This window comes from Dipodomys merriami, unplaced genomic scaffold (genome assembly GCF_024711535.1).
Source record: "Dipodomys merriami isolate MVZ:Mamm:240054 unplaced genomic scaffold, mDipMer1.0.p SCAF_13, whole genome shotgun sequence".
Taxonomy (NCBI): domain Eukaryota; kingdom Metazoa; phylum Chordata; class Mammalia; order Rodentia; family Heteromyidae; genus Dipodomys; species Dipodomys merriami.
Genome location: NW_027202604.1, coordinates 26768076 through 26791874, shown reverse-complemented (window position 1 = coordinate 26791874; position 23799 = coordinate 26768076). Strand labels below are relative to the sequence as shown.

The 23799-nt window shown below is 39.8% G+C and overlaps 1 protein-coding gene across 9 annotated transcripts in view; it reads right to left on the bottom strand.

Moving 5' to 3' along the window:
• Positions 1 to 23799, bottom strand: part of Mitf (melanocyte inducing transcription factor) — a 216450-nt gene that overhangs the window by 27149 nt on the left and 165502 nt on the right. For all 9 annotated transcript variants that reach the window (XM_070018953.1, XM_070018947.1, XM_070018944.1 and 6 more), the window contains exons 3-5: positions 5635 to 5862; positions 4493 to 4576; positions 2238 to 2333 (exon numbers count right to left, since the gene is read on the bottom strand). In XM_070018953.1, coding sequence (XP_069875054.1) covers positions 2238 to 2333; positions 4493 to 4576; positions 5635 to 5862 — 408 coding nt within the window. The remainder of the gene's footprint in view (positions 1 to 2237; positions 2334 to 4492; positions 4577 to 5634; positions 5863 to 23799) is intronic.

Below are 23799 nucleotides of genomic sequence, written 5' to 3'. Positions count from 1 at the left end.
TTTAAACCCAAGTAGAGAAAGAAAAGGAAAAAAAAATCCTATTTGATATTACAACTAATAAATTGTAAAGCATAATTTAAACAGTTTTGTTAAGTACAAATTAGACTTCCATTGTTAAGTTCTATATTTTATATATATACACACACAAACACACACACACACACACACTAAGTAAAATGACATGTGAGGTGGGTATAATGAATAGCTCCATTTACACATGGGGGAAACGGGACTTGAAGAAGCATGGAAGTTCACACCATAAATGACAGTTTTTGGATCTGAACTCAGGCCTCACTATTCTCCAACTTCTGACCCCTGCATTTTGTCACTCCTCTCCTGCAGATCCTTTCTTGGAGCTCTCAAAAAAGTTGGCTACCTCATCTCTTGTGTGGAATATAAGGACATGGAAGAGATGGTTAATACAATGGTGAGTACTGGTTGAGCCAGACAACCTCAAAGGCTTTCACCATTTTAAGAAAGAAAGGAAGAAAAACAAAGAAAAGGGGAAAGGGGAAGGGGAGGGTGAGAAGGGAAAGCAGAGGGATGGAGGGAGGGAGGGAGGGAAGAGAGGAAAGGGAGGGAGAGAAGGAGGGAGGGAGAGAGGGAGAGAGGGAGAGAAGGAGAGAAGGAGAGAGGGAGAGAGGATGGATCCAACTGACCAACCAATGTTGGTAATAAAATGCCCTTTCTACAGCTCTCTTTAGCCCATTTGATATCAAGGGCAAAAAGGCCACACTTCTAATGAAGATTTTTCAGATGACTAGGCCATTGCTAATTAATGCTGCTAGGGCACCCAAGCATTGTAAATATATATTATGTTTGGGTATATTTATAAATATACCCTAGTGTGAGCTCCTCAAATGTTTTGCTCATGTGCACTCCAGGATTCTGGATGCTGACAAGAGCAGTTTGCATCTGGTGGGCTGCTCCAAGTTGGAAGTGAAGTGTTCTATGGAGACCAACCAAAGTTTTAAAGAAGGTTAGGAAAGTCTGGCACAGGAAGATTTACCAAAAAGGCAGATCATGTGGCTCTTCCAAAATCAGATGGTGATTTTAAATGGAGGGGAAGTAGACAAAACTCTAAATCTCCTAGCAGAAGTGCTGAGATTCAAGGGCAGACCCATCCCCACATGTGTTCAAGAAAATAACTTAAAGAACTGAACCAACATGGGAAAGAAAATAACAGTGTAAGCCCAGAAGTTCACTTGGTTGAATTTTAGTGTAAATAAATAAGGGCTATCTTGTTCCTAAGGAAATTACTATTAGAAGTTAGTATTTTTATTTTTGAGACATTTAATGTAATAAAAAGAAACTACATAATATGAAATTTATCATCTGCAGTATTTAAACATGTGTAGCTCAATAATCCTAAGTATTCATTTTCTTGGAAAACAGGAATTCCATACTCATAAAAGCCACAAAATATACACTTTTCTTCCTTCAACTCAATAAAATTGAGGCTTTGAAACACTAGTTATTAAAGAATACAATGGTTTCATAGCAAAGATCGGATCATCTACAGAACAGACCTGGTTCTAGCTATGGAATCTTGTGCTAACCTATCTATTGGAATCACCACAACTACACTTACAGAGAATGATTGTAAAGACTAAGGAAGATTTCTAATACAACTTTGCTTAAATAGCGGCTGAAGACACAAATAAAAGGGGTAAAGAAAAATATACAAGTGAGGCTCTAAATGACATAGGGAAATAAGTGATATACAACAGCACCATAGTAGCACACAAGTTCAGAGGACCAGTAGCTTCTGAACTTAAATACAGTAAGCTCTGCTTCTTTCAAAGACTATTCTCAGTGTCCCACTACACTGGTGGATAGTGAGACACCTCCATTCAAAACCGTATTAACTTGTCCAGACTAAATGAACAAAACAGTGCAAAGTAGCTTTCTGGGCTGATGTGTACTAAGTTGGGCATAACGCATGAGGGAGAATCAGCAGGTCTCCTGTCTTATCAAAAACACACCAGATTCCAGAGAATGTAGAACTTTATCACAGAGTTCCAGAGATACTCGTGCAATATTTATTTCTAATGTGTGAAAAACATTTTATTTCTAGTACCAAATTCACATGATTTGTGAGCCTATGGTAATTTTCCATTTTATTATTAATAAATTCATCAGTTGCAAACAAAAAGAGTTCAGGAAAAAGAAGAAAACACTGGAAATATCTCAAGCTTTTCTCTAAAAAAAAAAAAAAAGATGAAGGTCATCAATACCGTATTTGCCATCTGCAAGGCGGGATCCATCAAGCCCAGGATTTCTTCATTATAACTTGATTCCAAGCTAATGATATCATCAATCACATCATCCATCTGTAGGGAAACGGGCCATGGGAGAGAAGACAGAAATAAGAAAAAAGCTATACTTTGATCTCCTTAGTGCTTTTTTACCTAAAGCAATAGTAAATTCTCCTCTTTCCACAGAAGTGAAGATATTGTTGAAAACCATTACCACTGATAGGTGATGTGAATAATTCTTGTAGCCAGCCTTGGAGTGATTACTAGGTGCCAAGCACTGAGCTTAGGGATTTCCATAGGATACATTAATTACTCCAACAGTAATCCCATCCGTAGATGCTATTATTATAGCCTTTGTCCCTATGAGATCACAAGAAGCAGCTTGTCTAAAGTCCTGCATGCATGACTTTAGAGTAGAGCTGTGACTTAACCTATATTTTCAACCACTATGCTGAACTTCCTGTCCTAAACAGTAAAGATTCATTGTAGTGACAACTGCTATTCTCTTTCTTTTTTTTCCCCATACCCTTCTAGGAGAAGGAAGACATGGTTGGTTAATTCAGCGCTTTGGTTGTACAGGATCTCTCAAGCCACTGGCTGGCCCTGCCTTGATCGTACAGCAACTGGTAAAACAAGTGTCTGCTTGTACCGCTGCCAGTGTGCCTGGTGCTCCCCACGGAGCACACCAGGACCAAGTTATCATTACAGACTTGGAGCTGCCATTCCCACTAGATCAATGTTATTGCTGAAGTACCAAAACACCAGTTCTGGTAATAAACAACAGCGATTACATGTGCATTGCAGCAGTTTCAGAGGAGCCTGTGGAAACATTTATCTGTAATAAACACTTGGGATATCTGAGTCGGTTGGTGTGCCTGTGCTGGCCTGGAAAGTGCTCCACAGGTGCACAATGAACTCCCAGGCTGCAGCGGGGCATTCTTCTGTGTCTGTCTGCCCTCCCGTTAAGGAGGCGAGGCTCCAACATCACAGGCTCAGGCCGGCATCCTGGTTTCCCCCATTTCCCAAACTAAGGGCAAGGCCTCCCACTTTTTAAGAACTTCAGTGTGCCAGTCTGTAAATGGAAGCCAACAATATCTGTCACCTTACCAGACTCTGGTTTGATTCCAGGATAAACCGTATAAATTGCTAATTGTGTCAAGAACACAGTAAACATTTTTAACACAAGTGCTAACTAGGGATGACTGAAGATGAACTGGCAATAGGTTTTGAATAATTGTTGGACACTGTTAGGTTCCAATTCTAGGCAAACCAGTTTTATTCATGCTGTTTGTAATAGATGATTTTATGATTTTATAACTGAATTGACAAATAGGAAAAGAGGCCAGGGAAATATAAACAACCTTTCTTTGTAAATTTTTACCCTTACTCTGAAGAAAATAAAATTCGTGTACTTATGAGATTAAAAAAAAATTCCCCTCTTATGACAAAGGCAGTGCAAGTTGATACTAGAAAATATAAAGATTATAGAATATGGTCAATTTCTAAATTGTAAAATAGAATGTGTAAGAATTCAAGAAGGAACAATAATTTGTTTATACTGTCTTTTGTAGATATGTGTATACACATAAATATGTAAATTGATGCAGCAGAATGTTTTCATTAAATAAAATATAAGAACTTTTATTTGGTAAAATACCCAATATATATTTTTAAATAGAGTTCCAGAATTTATGTACCATGAGGTTTCATTTATAAACAATATATAGGTCTGGGGTTGGAGATGTGGCTCAGTTGGTAGACTGCTACCCTATGAACAAAAGCATCAGGTACTGAGTTCGAGTGTCCATTTTGGACCAAAAAAGAAAAAAGAAGCCACACACAGTTATCCTTTGCATTTACTAATATTCTTATGAAAATTGCTACCTTACAAATCTTCCTAACACATTAATGATGATGTGTACAGTATAACAGAACATATTGTATTTTATTTTGTAATTAAAACCTATATGTTTGGTTCCCCTTTTGTCTGACATAAGACCATCTTGGGAAAAGTACACTGAATTTTCTCAGTAATTATTGAATCATGAGCTACTGTGAACAAAATGGTCCTGAACATAGTTTCACCTACTTAAAAAAAAAAATCAATGGGAAAAAGGAAAAAATAAAACAACAACAACAAAAAACCCTTAAGTCATCAGGAAGGTGTGATGAGCCACAAATAGAGATTCTCATTATAAAGTGTGACATCCTGGGGCCGTCCAGGCATTCAGTACCTGCATACATGACGCGCGGGAATGTGTGTTCATACTTGGGCACTCACTCTCTGCCCTGTTTTGCTCTTCAAACTTATAAAATCCCTGTAAAAACACAAACAGAAACAGCCCATGACTTGAGTTTGCAGATGGCTTTCCCAACGACAATGTTCACATGAGGCTGATGGTTGAGCAACACGATGGACGAAGCTTTCAGACAGAGAGCATCTGACCAAGACACAGAAAATGAAGGATGGACTGGTACCAAGTCATCTTGCTAGATGACAGTGAAAAAAATCAGCTTTTGGTTTGGGCTCAGGGGAAAAGACTTTAGTCCCTCCAGTGCTTAAACGTAACTTTTAGAAAAACAGAATGCAACTTTTGAGAAAAGTTTTTAGAAGAGTCACCAAGGAATTCACATACACATTTCAAAGTACAGTGAGACTCTACTAACATGTGGCTCATCGTGTCCTAATTTGAAAGTAGCAGTCATGAAATCACAACTGTCCTCTCAGGAATTTTTTATGCTCTTAAATTGGCTACAACAATGAGTCTGAAGGTCTATGTGCGTCTTGTCTCCAAGCCAGCCTTGCACCAAAGCAGATTTGATGGGCAGCAGAAGCGATTTCGTTATGAAATGGAATGTAGCTAGCACCAAACCTTGGCTTTTCTACTCAATTCTCACTGTGTTCTATCATTTAAATCCATCCGCACACATTCCATGCTTTTACTTTTTTTTTTTCAACTCTGGGAGAAATAAAAATAATATTCCAGTCTTTCACAACAAGCGGAACTTCAAAACCGCCTGTCCCCACACCTTTTCTATTTTTTGCGGTTTCCTTTTCCACCTCCCCTTCTCCTCTCTCTGCATTTTTGCTGCTTCTTAAACTATGAAGCATGGGAAGGGCACTCAGGTATGGCAGTAGAAATAACTGGAGCCCGCTGAGAGCGGGCTCAAGTCTCCATCATGTACAATAAATCCAATAACCCAGTGGCAGGGACACAAGGCTGGCAAGTCACAGCCACACTTGGTGAATCAAAGACAGAGGCTAGTGATGGGGAGGGGGGGGTGAACAAAATAGAGTCCATAGTTAAGGGCAAGAATACCCAACAGACAGTTATTGAGTGTAAGGAAAGAGGAGAGGAGAGGAGACATAAATTACCTCTTTTTCACAGTTGGAGTTAAGTGTGAGCATAGCCATGGGGCTGTTGGGTGCGCTGCTCCCGGGCACTGGTGGCATGACATGATCGCCAGGCTGGTTTGGACATGGCAAGCTCAGGACTTGGTTGGCATGTTTATTTGCTAAAGTGGTAGAAAGGTACTGCTTTACCTGCTGCCTTTGGGCTTGCTGTATGTGGTACTTGGTGGGGTTTTCCAGGTGAGTCTGCACCTGAACATAGTCATAGAGGGAAAAGAAGAGCATGATTATTACTATTTTTTTCTTTTTAACTTTTGAACAGCTCTTCCTTCAGCCACAAGGCACACGACTGACAAGTCCAGCATCAGAAGCAATGACTGAGCCCAGCTGCATACCAGGCACTACGCTAACGACTTGGATATTACTGAGGTTCAGAGTCTAGGATTGAGAGGAACACTTTGTCCGCTAATTTGTTATGCATCTCTTTCAAAGTTGGTGCCCTTCTAATCTCTCATTATTGAAAATTTACAACTTCTCTGTAGGGCAAAAAAAAAAAAATAGTTTCCCAACACACCTGAAAACATGTCATAAGACAGAAGATGCAAAACTCAATTTACCATATACTTTTTTACAAACAAAATGATTTCATGTCAACCCCACCCCAGGTCCCTATAGTACATCCCTCCTAAGTACAACTGTAAAATGGTTATGGAAAATAAACAAACTTTTCAGTGGTTAAATCAACGAGTTGTGAATGAATCCCTTTGAACATGATTATTCAGCATCTTAATTTTGAACAAATTCAAAGGAAAAATTGGCTGTATGTGAAACAGCTTCTTTCAAACACACAACACTCCTATAAATTTATTTATAAAGGCATCACTATTAATCAGCAATCAGGATTTTTCCCCCTTTTCCTATGAACTTTTAGATGCTTTTCTAGAAAAAAAAATTTTGGACTCCCTTTTTCCTTGATAAACACAATGTAATCTTATGAACTAAGAACGGCCACACACGAGGGGGATATAAATCCTAGTAATTTTTACTTTGTTCAAGACTACAACAGAGCACTGAATTACCTCTGAGGGCATCAGACAATAATCGGCACTAAGATAGCAAGATCTGTATTTACTGAAACCAGAGCGCTTATTACAGAGACAGTTAAAGGGAGCATGAGACAATTCATAGCATTGTATCTCAGAAACCAAAGATAAATAAGAACGCAGCTCACCTGGTAGTGATTATATTCTAGCATTTCCAGCATAACAATGTTTTATGTGGCCCCAATCCAACAAGAAATTGTAGACTAGTCCTCCCTTGACTTTCTGCGATTCCAGTTCCAAGAGCCGCAGCATAGAGAAGGCACTACGAACAAGGTATCTTGAGACACCGCCGGAAACTTTGTCACAGCAGCTCTGCTTATAATAACCTAAGCTAATTAGTTATGCATGTTAAAAAAAAGTTCTCACAAGGGGCTTTTTTTTAATTTCTTAAGATTTGGGGCTTAAATATCGATATCCATTCCACCAACCCCCTTCCCTGGCTTGACGTCATGCTTTTTTTCTTAATAAAAGAACCTTTTTAAGGGATGAGCTATCAAAGTCAAACTCACTGTCAGATCAAGGCCAATTCACTATTCATCTTTCGTTCCAGTTGTATTAATAGACAATGGTATTTCTCTTTCAGTAATAGGTTAAGAGCCGGGTGCCCCCTTCGGAGGAGACATTGCCTAAAAGCTAATATTACACATGAGACCTTCCTAATGGCCGAGAAACTGCCACTTCCGACTTCAAGAAGATGGTCTCTCAGTGGGGAAGACACTCTGCTGAACTTTCAAGCTGTGCCCTGCATCCTGCTCTCAACAGACACCATATTCTTAACTGGGTGCACTTGTAACTTGCCTTCTGATCTCACATTAGGGAGAGGGGGGTGTCTGTTCTAAATAGCATGAAAGATACATACACAGTTACATACACATACATTTACACACACACACACACACACACACACACACACACATACACACACACACTGGAGGCACACTTTTATACAACGTAAGACATATCTTCCTCAGTCTTCAAATCTGGGAACATGAAAATCATCATGATACATGATTAGTGCGTTTTTGTCTGTTCATTTATTCATTCCACTATGTGCTAAACAGTACGAATCGTGGAATATGTACTGTGAACAATCAGAAAGCCCAGACGACTCCCAGCTTATAAAGCAAGGTAGTCTGGATGAAGCAGAAGAGGCGGCATGCCAATCTCACTGCAAAATGTTGACACGTGCTTACTACTACTGGGATAAGAAGACTGCGTTTCAATCATACATATTTGAGAGTCACAAATTGGCGCAAGCACTCCAGATAATGAAACACTTTAGGCTGACCATCTCCAAGTGTTTTTGATCTCACAGGCTCCCAGAGGTTCACAGACACCTGAAACTTCACAAAGGGTCCAGACTCGCTAATGATGAGGACAAGAGACATGACTAAAATAAACAGAAAATGAGGGCAACAAGAGGAATGTGCTTATTTCACTATTATGCTTAAAAAAGAAAGGCCTGCACATTTAAAAATAAATGTTAATTCGCTGGCAGATCCTTATATTTTAATGAATCAGAATTTTATGCTTTAGTAAGAAAGGGAGCCACTTGCTCTCTGCCTAGCTCTGTCATTGAGATCCTTCCTTACCATACCTGGCCTTGTTTTTGTCCACTGTGTCTTTGTTCTTAATCAGTTAAATGCATATAGCCTATAAGTACTCTGCAGTAGACAAAACATCTATGAGATTTTTTCCCCCAAACATAAGCACTGGAAACAGGTAAAAATAAATGAGGGATATGAGCTATTGGGGAATAAAAGAGGGTGGTGGAGTCTGTGGCAAACTAGAAGATCCAGAGCGCACTTAATAAGCACAGATGACTCATGCTTGTAATCCTAGCTACTCAGAGGGCTGATATCCAAGGATTGGGGTTCAAAGTCAGCCTGGGCAGAAAAGTCCCCATAAGACTCTGAGAAAAACAAAGGAGAGGGTAACAATGCTCGATAGGAAATGTACTCATTACTCATGTAATTGTAACCCCTCTGTACAGTATCTTTACAATAAAAAAAAATATATTTAAAAAAAGACTCAGCTCCAATTAATCACTCAAAAACTGGAAGTGGTACTGTGTCTTAAGTGTTAGAGTGCTAGCCTTGAGCACAAAGAGGTTCAGGGACAGCACGCAGGCCATGAGTTCAAGTCCTATAACTGACAACAACAACAAAAAAGTACAGCAGATATAAACTGATTGGACATGTGGTTCATTCAGTTCACATTCCGATTTCTCAAGGGTGTTTGGAAAAATAAACTTTTTAAAGGGGAAATCCTCTAAATTTAAAAAAACAGACACATGTACCAGGTGTGTGTGTGTGTGTGCGTGCGTGCGTGTGTGTGTGTGTGTGTGTGTATTTCCAGCTACTTGGAAGGTACTTGGAAGGTAGAGATCAGGAGGCTGAGATGGAGAGAACTCCAGCTCAATGCCAGCCAAGGCAAAATGTTAGTGAGACCCCACCCCCCATCTCGACAAATGGTGGTATAGGGTGGTATCTCTGCCAAAGGAACCCAATGGTTTTATTTTTCACATAATACAAAATCAGAATGAATCAAATAAACAGTCGAGTCTGGACTCAGCCTACAAAAACATGAGCATTTGGTCTCTGTTTCACACTGTCTAAATGAACAAAATCTCTGATATTTCCTGATGGGTGGCCTGGATTCTGAGTAGCTTTTCTTTTGAGAAGCTAGTATCTAGACCCAGGAATATCCTGGTGCTTCATTAAGACACATTGAGTCTAATGACTTAGTCAGAAGGAGCTAAGAGCTTGAGACAGAGGCCCAAATTCTGGCCTTGCGAATTCTAGTCTTGGAACCCCTGGCAGGTCATTACTTTCTCCATGCCTCCGTCTTGGAGTGTCCAGTGAGGATGAGAACAAGCCTGCTTCCTAACAATACATTTCTAGTACTCAGTGATGAAACAAAAAATATCTAAACCAGGATCTCTCAAACTTTTTGTCTTACAACTCTTTCAAGCTCTTCAAATACATGGTGTTCAAACAGATTGTGTCTATCATTATTTATCACATTAGGAAGTTAAACATTTGAAAAAAAGGTTATATAGGGCTGGGAATGTGGCTTAGTAGTAGAGTGCTTGCCTAGCATGCATGAAGCCCTGGGTTCAATTCCTCAGTACCACATACACAGAAAAAGCTGGAAGTGGCGCTATGGCTCAAGTGATGAGTGCTAGCCTTGAGCAAAAAAAGCTGAGGATCAGTGCCCAGGCCCTGAGTTCAATCGCCATGACTGGGGAAAAAAAAGGTTATATAGTATCTACATAGGATGTACATACTATATATTATCTAGCTCCCAGGTTGTAAAGTTTATCACATCCTAATGGATTGTAAAACGACAGAAAGAAAAAGAGCATCTTGCTATTACTCTGAAACTAGATTGGAGCTGGCAGAATGACTGCTTTCAGATCCCACTAAGAATCCCGGGTACAGAACACAGAAAGCCCTGTAGCAATAGTACTGCCCTGGCTGTGGCACACAACACTGTGAACACGTAGCATAACCTCTGTATTCTGTTTCTCTAATCTGGAAGATGCTGGAAAAAGACCCTCATCCTGTGCTTTTTCCCTCATTACATCATTATGAGACTCCCTAGTCCTTGACAATTTAGAAGTCATAAAAATACAATTCTCTATAGTCAATCATCCTAATTCATAGGCTCTTAGTTATTTTGCTTTCATTAATTTGGGAATAGCCAACAAAATACCTACAGAGCATTAGAGACAACCAAAACGTCTTTATGATGTCCTGATAGTTTGCTTGTATCTTTGAACTTCAAACTTGTATCTTTGAACTTCAATCCAGATAACAAGGCTAAGAAATGCTGAGCACTGGAAGCACACGCCACAAAATAAAGCAACAATATTTTATGCCCTTATCACGAAACAGTAGTGACATCAGTTTCCTTTCTTTCTTTTGTTTTCTTTTTTCTTTCTTTCTTCTTTTCACTCCCTCCCTCCTTCTCTCCTTCCCTCTTTCCTTCCATCCTTCCTTCTCTCCTTCCTCTCTTCCTCTCTCTTTCCCTTTCTTTTTTTCCTTTTCTTTCGTGTGCTGGTCCTGGGACTTGAACTCAGGGCCCTGTCCCTAAGCTTTTGTGCTCAAGGCTTTTGTGCATGCTATTCCTTGAGCCATAGCTCTACTTCCAGCTTTTTGGCAATTAGCTGGATTTAAGAGGCTCGGGGATTTTCCTGCCCAAGCTGGTTTCAAACTGCAATCCTCATCTCTCAGCCTCCGAAGTAGCTTGGATCACAAGCGTGAGCCACTGGCACCTAGCCATTTCCATGTCTTACATATAATGTTAGCTAGTAAAGGGGAGAAAATGCAAAGGCTTTAAAATCTTTTTTCATTACTTTTCCTACCTTTCTGCCCTCTTTTCTTTTCTTCATTCATATTGTGAATTGATAGCCGAAGAATGGGAATGGATCACTTTCTGATTGTTACTTCACTTCCTTGGTAACAATGACATTTCATTTCCCATCAGTTTTCTTCTGAAAAAATCTTGTTGCGCGCAGTCAGTGTATGTCAGTCACCATCCATGTCCTCATCTTGGCTCTCATAGAGCTCACTAGAGAAGGAATGTCCCCATTGATTGGCACTGCTCCTCTACTCTCTCTGTACTTGTTATGAAAATTTAGGAAGTCACAAAAATAGAATTCTCTATCATCAATCATCCTAATTCATAGGCTTTTAGTTATTTTGTTTTCATTAATTTGGGAATAGCCAACCAAATATATACAGAGCATGATGTCCTGATAGTTTATGTCTTTGACCTTCAAACCAGATAACAAATTAAAATTGAGTGCAGAGTCCCACAGACTTTTTAGTTGATCATTTATTTTCTTGAACCAGGCAATGAAGTATTGATATTTCTTATTTCAAATTTAGGAAGAGGTCTTTTCTTCCAGCAAAATTAAGAAAGATGAAAGGGACTGTGATTCAGTCAGCTGGTATTCTCCACCACATCACCATCACCATCACCATCACCATCACCAGCACCAGCACCACCAGCACCAGCACCACCTTGCCATTCTTGTCTTGCTGCCTTTTTTTTCTTTTTTGGTCAGTCATGGGGCCTGAACTCTGGGCCTGGGCACTGTCCCTCAGCTCTTCAGCTCAAGGCTAATGCTCTACCACTTGAGCCACAGCGCCACTTCCAGCTTTTTCTGTTTATGTGGTGCTGAGGAATCAAACTCAAGGCCTCATGTATGTATGCAAGACAAGCGCTCTACCATTGAGCCACCTTCCCAGCCGCACGTCTTGCTGCTTTTTAAGTGGCATTTTCTAAAGAAGGTTGGTATGCAGTCATAAATCTCTAAACAAATGCTAAGAGAGAAAAAGCTCATTTTCTTAAATGACTTGGGTAAAGCCTTATATAGAATCATGACTGATAAGTATCAATTTTTTCCCATCTTATAATTACATTACCACAGAAGAAAACACAAGTCCAGGACATATATTCTAGACAACAAATCTGGTTTTCTGTACAATCTGATCAAAGGTATCTCAGACAAAAACAAAAACAAACAAACAAAAAAACCCAGGGGTAACAAAGAGAAGAGTCATGGCCTGAGGGAGGAGAATAAAAATCACACATAATAGAGAGTACTTCAGTAAAGGAAAATTAGATATAAATGATTGAAGTTTCTGGGTCTTCCATCTCTAACTGGTATCTGTCCTTGAGTCCAACCCAGCTCCCTGCCTGTTTGTGTCTGACCTACAAGCTAAGGATAATTTTTACCTTTTCATAATGGGGAAAATGGAAACAAAGAATGCCATTTCATGAAGCATGAAACTGATACGCAATTTAAATTTCAATGTTGATAAAGTTTTATTGCACACATCCATGCTGATTAGCTTGCATCTTGTTCATGGCTGGTCTCCTGCTGCCTCAGCAGACTGAATAGTAGTTTAAAAAAAAAAAAAAAAAAGAACAAGGATACAAATCCTGAGAGTTCACATGGCCCCCAAAGCCTAAAATATCTGCTCTCATTTTTATAGAAAATGCTGACCCCCCTACTCTCTAAGAGAGTTTTATGAACTAGAATTGAAGTCTCTTATTAAAGTTTTTAAAAAGTTTGGAGTAAAGAACAGAATGGTTTTTATAAAGAGGAAAGTCTCTAATATTGGCATTCAATGGACCGACATCCATGAAGAATACAGATATGCCTAATTATCCCAATTTTAAAGATAAAGAAACAGAAACCCTGGGAAGAAAATAAGAAGATTGGCCAGGGTTAGAAACCCCAGCTAGATTTTTATTATTCTGGCTATAATGGCAACTACAGAGACACTCTTCACTGATGACCTATTTTGACCTCAGATTTTAAGTGAGGAAAGAGGGAATGATAACTTGGGGGTAGATCCAGATGTAAACGCACAAGCACACGTGCACAAATAAACATGTATGAATTTGCAATCCTATTGATTAGGTGTGCATTCTTTTATATTCCTTCCTGTCTTAACACTTTGGAGGCTTCTAAGATCAGAAAAATGCGCTGCAAATCGGTACAAAAGAAAGAATGTATTTCCTGTTCCCAAATTTTGATGTGATAATAGGAAAAAACTAGACCAACCTTGTGAAAATTCCTAGCATGTCTTTTATCCTTAGCTAATGAATGGCACTAAAAAAAGTGTGTTTATTATAAACTAAGACAAGCATGCTTTTGATTAAGACAGGCATGTTTTGGTTTTAGGACAGCTGATATTTAGGGACCTTGCGGGGCGGTATTATCATAAAAAGCATATATTAGGTTTTTGCCTCTCAAACAGAACCAAAGATTATGAGAATAAAAAGAATATCACATTTTGTGTGAGTCAAATAGATGTAGGAAAGATTTGGGAATGATAGTTGCTGGCCTGAGTATATTCATAATCTTTTTTTTTTTTTTGGATCTGGTCGTGGGGCCTGAACTCTGGGCCTGGGCGCTGTCCCTCAGCTCTTCAGCTCAAGGCTAGCGCTCTACCACTTGAGCCACAGCGCCACTTCTGGCTTTTTTCTTTTTGCTTATGTGGTGCTGAGGAATTGAACCCAGGTCCTCAGGCATGCAAGGCAAGGGCTCTACCACTGAGCCACCTTCCCAGCCCCTGTATTTATAATCTTAACCTTAAAAAAATTCACTGTCAAAATCCAATTCCTATGAGGAAAGGAGAAACAAGATCCAATAAACTTAACCCTGACTCTAGGCAACCTAGACTCTGAGGTCCTATCAATCATTCTACAGGGATATGTCACATTGATAGCTAGATTTTTAAAATCTCAAAGCAGAATCATCATCCCTTCATTCAAGACTATCTGCCAAGTACCAGATCCTATACTTTATATTCACTCTTAGGACAGTAAAAATAAAGTGGAGAAGTTGCTGGGATAACCACATAAAACATTCTGGAAAAAAATCTCTGTACAGTTTTGTTTTTTCAATTGTGTGCTGACAACTTCTGATTGAACACAGAAACAATTCAAAGAGTTTTGACAGTTTTACCTTCTTATTTTAAGTTGTTGCTATTGAAAGAATATACCCAAAACATCCTCTTGCCATGAACAGAGAATTACACACAAGATTGGATGCAAATCTCAGCATGTATGCAAATCACTTGGAAACTTTGTAAACTCAAGAGTATGGTACCAGAGGTCTGGGGTGGAGCCCTGGCTTCTGCATTCCTAACAAGCATCCTGGATGCTGACCCAGCCAGTCCAGGGAACACACCACCCCTGACCAGCAACGTTTTCAATTGTCCTCACCTGGACTTCTGCTTCCACGAAAAGACTACACACTCATCATTCATTCAACAAATACTGCAAGGCAATTGAGCAAGTCTTCACAGTGTGTTCAGGGACCAGCCTTGCAGGGAATGTGACATTTAATCACAGATCTGATGTTGGTAAGAGAAGCTAGGCCACTGGAGGGGCAGAAACTCTCAGTGGTTTATTACAGGAAGAGCAAACAAGCTCTTAGTCTGTGTTCTCTACTTCACCCCCAGTGTGCCACACTCACTGGGGCATCTTCTTGCCTCCTTGGTGGTTTCCTCTCTGTTTCTTTTGCTAGTGTTCCCTCTTCTCATCCTCTTAGAATGTCTCAAGGCTCTGAATTTTCTTTTATCTTTCTATACTCACTGGCCTCGTGTTCCAGGCCAGTCTTAGGGATTTAACCATTCCTCCCCCACCTCCACCTCGCCCCTGATCTGAGATTTCTCTGAACTCCACTCTAATTTCCACTTGTCTGTGCAACCATAGCAACTGGAAGTCTGTAGATATCTCATGGTAGGCATATTCAGCATCCCCTTCAAGTTGGCTCCTCCAAGACAACTCCTCCACCTTAAGTATGGGCAACTCCAGTTTTCTGTTTGGTTACAGCATGAAATTGCTATTTCTTGTAGGTCCAAACAACCTCCAGCCATGAGCTGGTGGCTCAGGCTTATAATGCTCGTTACTTAGGAGGCTGAGATCTAAAGAATTGCAGTTTGAAACCAGCCGAAGCAGAAAAGTCTGTGAGATACAATTTCTAAAATAATCAACAAAACTGGGCTGAGAGCAAGGTTCAAGTGGTAGAATACTAGTCACTCATGTCCCACATCTAGTCTATTATCATGCATTGGGTCTATCTTCAGAATATTCATAGAGCTTGACTGATTTTCACCCATACTCTTACCACCTGATCTTCGCCATCATCGTTGCTCATTTAGATGGCTGAAAATCTCCTAGCTCTTCTACCTGCTTCAGTGCTTGTTCACCTGTAGTCTATATTCAGTACAGAGACTCACACATCACAGTACTCTACAAAACAAAACAAACCTAATTTATAATGGTTCCGTACTTATCTCTGAGGAAAAAAACAACAACAAAGTACTTATAGAGAACTTACAAAGTCCTTATTCAGGAACTTGTTACAAATACACATTTTAGGACTCCACACAATAGGTAATAAATCAGAATCTCCAGGTGTGTGACCTGGACATCTACATTCCCATGTTATTTCCTCAGGTAGATTCAAATCACACCAAACTTTGAGAACCCCAGCTTATTATTGTTACTTTTCTTCCCCACCCCAGGATCAAGACTCTTTGACCTTAGCTTCAATAACTACCCTAAAGGCCTATTCAAAATCCCAAATACCCTCAGCCAGTATTGTTCATCAGCCAGTATTGTTCATCCCTCTGTGTGCATCTAGAACTTGGCCTGCATAAAACAGGCACGCAACGCATCTTCGATGAGTCAGAGAAAAAACGGAGCCACTGTGCCTCAAGTGCCTTACAGGACCGTTAGAACACACTCTAAGGACAAAAGGCCAGATCGCTCAGGTTCCTGAAAGGGTTGTTGGCTAGGAGTCTGGCAACTCGCAGAAATGCACTGGGAAAATGGAACTGCTACGGTCCCTTACTCATTGAGTAGCTCAGAAAGCTCTGGAAAGACTATAGGATGAGTGACTGGTTTAGAGAATGCTACACTGATGCAGAAGAGAAAGCTTCCTTTTCTATTGGGAGTTACCAAGATATAGCAAGTTCTTATCCCTTAGCCCTCATCTAGGAGGCCATTGGGACCCTCAGAGTGAAAAACACATACATACCAGGAATTGTAAGATTCACTGTAGACTCAGTGAGCCAGGTTAAAAAAATAATAATCAGGGCCGAGCACGGTGGCTCTCACCTGTAATCCTATCTACTCAGGAGGCTGAGATCTGAGGATCTCGGTTCAAAGCCAGCCCGGGGAAGGAAAGTCCGTGAGACTCTTATCTCCAATAAACCACTAGAAAACCAGAAGTGGCATTGTGGCTCAAGTGGTAGAACCCTAGCCTTGAGCTGAAGAGCACTGGGACAGCGCCCAGCCCAGAGTTCCAGCCCCACAACCAAAATAACAACAACAATAATAATAATAATAATAATAATAATAATAATAATAATAATAATCAGAAAAAGAAAAAAAAGAGGTCCCAGGCTGGTAGTCAATTGGCCACAGTTAGGGTTTCTTGGCCTAATTTAGTGTCCTATGAATTTGTCACTAATAACTAATAAAAATTGAGTTTCACATCACATTTCACACTTTGGATTTCAGGAATTCCTGCAGGAATCAGAAAATCCAGCTGGGAATATAAATTTGCAAGTCTTTCCATATCTTTGGACACACCAAATCCCTGGGAATGATTCCAAATTTGATGTGATGGTAGAGGGTTGAGTGTGCTTACATAGTCATATTATAATGGTCAATCTCATGATAAAATAAATTGATATAACTATAAAACATAAACTATGTAACTTTATAGAACATACATGTCCATGAAGTTACTACTTTTTTGTTTTATAAGGAGCTCATCAGATTCAGGGATAAAATTCAGGAATGGGATATCTATGACAGCGTTATCTGTCAAGGATGTGGTATCCCACCATCCCAGTCCATATACCTGACTTGGTCAATGCAGTTGTATTAGAATACAGTTACTATATGACTTATGCACCCTCCCCTCACCTTGCCAAAAAAAACCTATACAAAATAGATTTTTAACAATTCCTAGTAATAAAGCATTAGAAAAAGTATCTAACAAGAGAAAATAGATAATTAACTATGAGGGGGTCATATTTATAGTTTGGGAATCTCAGATTTGGTACTATATTGAAGCTAGATAATTCTCTATTGTGGAAGCGGGTATGTGCATTATAGAAGGGATGCCACATCTCTGGGTCCTTGCATCCCTGAACTCCAGCCGAGACAAGCAAAAATGTCTCCAGTCATTGCCATAAAAACTGTCCCTGTAAAGAATCATCGTGTATACATGGATACAATAGAATACTGAATATCCCTACTTCATAAATCTTTGAAGAGTGAGAAAGTTCTTAAGTGAGAACACAACACATAGTACATTAAAACGCTATACAGGAAGTGGTGCTGTGGCTCAAGTGGTAGAGCACTAGCCTTGAGCTGAAGAGCTGAGGGACAGCGCCCAGGCCCAGAGTTCAAGCCCCACGACCGACAAAAAAAAAAAAAAAAAAAAAGATTAAGTTTTAAAAAATAAAAAAAAAATAAAACGCTATACATACTATTATACTGAACTGATTTTTAACTATTATTTGTTAAAATATACGCAAAGGCAACAAGACTAAGCACCACAGCCCAAACCCCCAACTTAATGATAAATCATTTGACCAAACTGTAAAGATAAAACGATAAATGAGTAATATTTTATTTCTTTTCTATATTTTCTTAAAAATACAAAAATCTTACCCCCCTCTGGCAAAAAAGCCCATATATCTGGATAAATAAAATATATTCTGGCAGAATCTCTCTTTTGAAACGTTTACAAAAGTATAAACACACGAAGTTTGTATTCAATGGTAACATTTGCCTTGCTTCAATTTTTTCGGAAATACTGGTAAGACTAAGATGACCTGTTATTTCTGAAACTTCAAGTCTAAACGTCCAGTCGCAGTCCATGTTTGCATAATATTGGATACATTTTTCTGATTTTGAAAAGGGTTGTGATTATGTGGCCCAGCAGTGCCATTATAATGGCCCATTGTAAGGCCCAGCAAATTCCCCTCCTCATGGGAGCTGTCAGCGCGCCATCCCACGTGTTAGAACTTTTCCATGTGCCCCAGTTTAGCACTGTCTCAGAATGGCAGACTTCTTCTTGTCTAGCATTTTCCCCCAAAATGCACCCATTGTTTCCAGCGTATCGGGTATTAGAGCTGATTATAGCACAGCGTCTTTTCATAAGGAGCCGGCACTCTCAAGAAACTGGCAGTGGTTAAGTTTGTCAGAGAGGAAAACATTGCCTTGGGCCTAAGCAAAAGGTCACTCAGCAAGGCCCCCCCATCAGACACAGAGCTGAATGCTGCTGGTTTGAAGGTCAAGTCCACATGAGCTAAAAACTGGCCAAAAGCAGCTGCCTCATAATAATAAATAACACAAAGACTTCAGGGTCTGTATCATGAGACTGAGGGCTCTTCCTGCTTCTGAGGAACTGCAGTCTTGGGTAGTTCCTAAGACCTGCTTTGTAGATTACATGGTGATGAAATTCCATGTTGGAACTGACTCCATCAATAACAGCAATATCTCAAGAGCACTTCCGGGCTGTGCTGGTGCTATACTGCATGGTCACACACAGGTATACTGTAACTACCTACTTTAATGATTCATCCATTCAACTATCCTTATTGAGCACTGTTCTCTGTAATGAACACGTAAGGCAAAGCCCCTGGCCCCATGGAAACCATATTTACATTGAGGGGAGCAAGGAAAGGCACAAAGCAATTCAACCAAAAAGCAAAAAAAACTAAAAGAATCTCATATTGTGTCAAGGGCAGTGCAGAAAATGAAACAAAGCAAGCTTCTAAGAATGTCCCTGGATGTGACTTTCAGACTGCAGCCACTGTGATGAGAAGCCCAGAAGAGCTTGGAGCCTGAGGGGGAGAAAAGCTTGGCACTGCAGAAGAAAAGGAACGAGACAGACAATCACAACACTGGCATGGCTGAGGCAGGCACCCAGGCAATGTGTGTTCCAAGACAGGTGGTCAGGCTGGGATGATGTGCAGCACAGGGCCTTCACAGAACTTCTGGGAGGTTTTTAAACAGAAAAGTGGCATTCTGCCTCATGTAGGCATCTTTTTCTCTTTTGAGCTAGCTCAAATATACAGAGAGATCAGGGGTAAGGGTAAGAGAAACAAGAATCCTAGAGAAGACATCTGCCAGTAGGAACATTACACACAGGCTAAGAAATCTCTCCTGGAAGGTAGCTATGTCACTGACGCTTGAGCTGAGCTCCAAGGAACTGCAAACCCCTGAAAATAGTACACAAATTTTTGACTGCATTTTTTTTTCTTGGAGAAGACTAATAGGCCAGAACATTGGGCAGGTCATATGTAGGCCTTGAACGTGAGAGGGAGGAATTGTAAATAATGAGCCAGGAGTGAATAATGGGCGAAACAATGATGACTACAAATAAGGCCCATTCTATCTTTCTCTGTGCTGCTGTGTAAGTTCGAGATGACCTATACACATTAACACAGGGCCCACTTGTCTAGTTACATTTTCTTTTTTGTGTATGTACCAGGCCTGGGGCTTGAACTCAGGGCGTGGAAGCTTGAGCTTTCATGCTCAAGTGCTGCTGTACCACTTGAGCCACAGCTCCTTGGCAGGTGGTTTTCTTTTTCATAATGGGAGCCTCATGGACTTTCTTGCCTGGACTGGCTTCAAACTGAGATCCTTAGATCTCAGTCTCCTCACTTGCTAGGATTATAGGCATAAGCTCTTGGTGCTTGGCTCTTTTTATTCATTTTCTATCTTCTTTTCCATAAAAGGAAAATTCTATGGTGGCATATACACTTAGTAAACATAGTCAATCTATCACATGATCACAGGCCTAAAATATCTGTATTATGCTTGCAGTAGTGAATCTTAGCCTGGAATGTTCTCTAAGAAACTGAGTCCATGTTCCTTCAACTGATTGTGGATTCGGTAAGATGCCCGTGGTCAGCGTGAGCACTGGTCACAGAACCAGCTCAGTAGCAAAGGAAGTAAATTGTATTTGCCCAGAGTGCCACACTCAACAATTGGAAAAGTTCATCTCAGATCCACAGGAAATATTTTTTAAACACATGCAAAGGATACAAGTAATCCATACTGACCCTTTCAGGTCAGGTTAGAGGTCAAAGTTAGGACTACCTCTTTCAGACTAAGAGGTTGCTTATCTACATTTATGTCATAAGATTAATTATAACAACTGAAATTCAAACTTATTTGGATTACTAGGGGGAGTTTTTTCCTAATTATAAGAAAATTTCATCTGTAAAAAAAAAAGATTCATCACGTTTAAAAACAGATGTTAGAAAGATTAAAGTATACATATAAAAGGAAGGCTACAGTTGTAAGACTAATGTACATGGTTGGGATTGTCCCACGTGTGTGTGTGTGTGTGTGTGTGTGTGTGTGCGTGTGTGTGTGTGTGTGTGTGTGTGTGTGTGTGTGTGTGTGTGTGTAAACAAAATATAAACAAAGGGTATATAGAAGAAAAAGACCCAGTGCTTCTTTTGAGAATACAGGCCAACATTTTGCACATAGTATGCAAATGAGACTCCATCAAGGCTTCTCATATTTAAGAGGAAGAACTTGAAAGTGAAGGTGAAACAGGTGTTGGGGACTTACTAAGTGCCAGATGGTTGTTCTAAGCTTCCAGTGGATTTATTAATTCACTTCTTTTGCAACCCCAGAAGGTAGGTAGGGGTGATTATTATCCCCATTTCCAGGGTGAGAAAACTGAGGTTAGTTACTTCACCAAACTCTGTCGTGTTGTAACTTCTCTACAGAATTCACATTTGCAACATAATGTTTTTGGTTTTGAAATAATACAGGGAGCCTTTGTCACAGTTATTTGCTTTGAGTATTTTGTCTTCATTCATCATTATAAATTAGCTTTTCTTTCCAATGAGATTGTCACCCGGGTGGGCACTGTTTGTTCAATCAAAGCTGCATCCAATTCCTAAATGAAGCAGAGCGTCATCCAAGACAGGGAAATTCAAATGATCATTTGTTCCCAGGGAACTGCCTCTGGACTTTGAGCAATGTAAGGGATGGTAAATTTTCTTTCTTTTCTTCTTTCTTTGTGGGGGAGATTGAGGAGAGGGTCTAGAAGGCAAGAAGCATCTTTCAGACTCAATGGGATTTTTTGTTAATGAAAACCATCTAAGCATCATGAGATTTGTAAAGAAAAGGTTAAAATATTATAGAATATAGTAATGTCTTTTAGAAGAAAGAAAATAGGCCACTGTCTCTCTAAAATGCCAGTTTCCAAATACTTTACTGCAAACCACTGTCAAAAAATTTAACAAGTGTCCAGATTACCAGATTGAATACATTTCCCTGTTTTCAAATCACATAGACAACAACAACAAAAACAACCCTCTACCACACTATGTGGCCTAGTTGTAGAGTGCTTGCCTAGTGTATGCGACACCATAGATTCAATCTCCGGGGGGGGGGGGGCTCCAAAAGAACAGTTGAATAACTGCTCCTCAAATTTATGTCTTATGTGTTGGAGACAGAGCAATCTCAATATGAAAGGAAATATATATCTCATTTCTGTCCTCAAGGACTCACCAATGGAGGGCTAGCCATAGAGTCAGGGGCCGCAGTTTATTTGAGGTGTTCTCTAACATTAAGCCAATGGCTCTCAAGGACTGCCTTGCCAAGGAATATTTACAATGGTTGGGGATATTTCAGATGGTCACATCTGGACGTGAGATGTTGGAGGTGTTAATGGCATCTATGAGACAGAGACCAGGGTTGATGCTGAACACCTCAAAGTATAGAAGATAGCCCTTGACAACAGGGAATTCTCTGTGCTCACAATAGTGTCATGGTGTAGAAATCCAACCCACCAGATACTGGGCCAAGACCACCCTCTACTTCTCTTACTGGGAAATTTCAGAAAAGACACAAAACCTAATGAAATACAGGACTGATAGGCACCTCCTGACCTAACTATGTGCTTTCTTGTCATATCTGAGCTTCACAGTCAAAAGTTATTTCATGTCTTCTTTGACATCCAAAGACATTGCTTTTTATTAATTGGCAAAAGAGAAAAATATCATCATTAGAAGAAGCCTAATCAAAACTCAAAGACTTCCTTCTAGCACTAGTTGTGAGCAGTAACAGAATAGGAAATAGTAGGCTGAGAAATGTAAAATTATGCCCTAAGACTATACAGAATAAATGCAAACAATTCTAATAATCTCTGTCTTCCTGAACATCATTTATCAGTATGTCACACATATCTGAGTAGATGGCCAGGAAGTCCCTTCTTTCTGATGACAGCAAGAAAACACTGCTGTACATGTAAACAAAACCCAAAGTTCACTAATTCTTTCTTTTTGCTTTGTGCCAGTACTAGGGCTTGAACTCAAGGCCTGAGCTCTGTTTCTTTGCTTTATGTCTGCTCAAAGATGGCACTCTATCCCTTGAGCCACAGGTCCACTTTCAGTTTTTTGGTGGTTGGTTTTCCTACCTGCTGGCTTTGAACCTCTATACTTAGATTTCAACTTCCTGAGTAGCCAGCATTGCAGGCCTGACCAACCACACCTGGTTATGTTTGCTAATTAATTCTTAATCTGTCATAATTAGATTGCAGTGTTTCACAGAAACTACCAATAATTAAAGTGCTTTCTCATCTATTCATTTTCTATTTTCAAAAAAGGATTTATTCCCAGTATATTTTAAGGGCTTTCCAAAGCCATTTGTTAATAAGTTCAATGCTGGGGGGAGAATGGGAAGGGATGGGAAGGGGAAACAAAGGAGGAGGCTACAATGCTTGATAAGAATGTACTCATTACCTTGCTCATGTAATTGTAACCCCTCTGTACAGTATTTTCACAAAAAAAAAAAAGTTCAATGCTAAGACCAAGACTTTTCTAATTACCTTTAAAAGCCTAAAGAAAATGTAAATGCTGAATGAAGGGGAAGGAAACATTTCCTGTCCTTATTTTGTATCCTGTAGAAAACTTTCCATAACTATTATTGAAGAGGAAAAAATGCAAAGCATCATTTGGACATATCCCCACAGATGCATACATATTAATGTGGTATGGGGTTGTTTACACACAATAATCCTGAGATCCTTTGCGGATTTAAAGATCCTACCCATTTCCGCCCTGCTCCTTGAATATTTTTTTAAAAAAAATTGTACCAGTACTGGAGGTACTGGTGCTGCCCTTAAGTTCCCCGCTCCCCAAGGCTGGTGCTCTACCACATGAGCCACAGCTCCACGTTTAGCTTTTTGGTGGTTAATTGGAGATAAGAGTCTCACAGAAGACTATAACCTTTCCATGCTAGCTTAAAACACAATTCTCACATCTCAGTCTCCAGCGTAGAAAGGATTATAGGCATTATTACTATCTGCATCAAGCCTCCTTTAATGTTTTTGTAAATACAAATCACTCAAAAGAATTTTTAAAGCGAAAATGGTAGAAACAGCATTAAATTGAACAATACTAGTTCTACAAAGTTCTGTCTCAAATGATGCCAGTCAGGTAAGTACAGCCATCACCCTAAAAGGACTCATAATTGTAGCAAAACAGCAAACCAACTCAACTGTCAA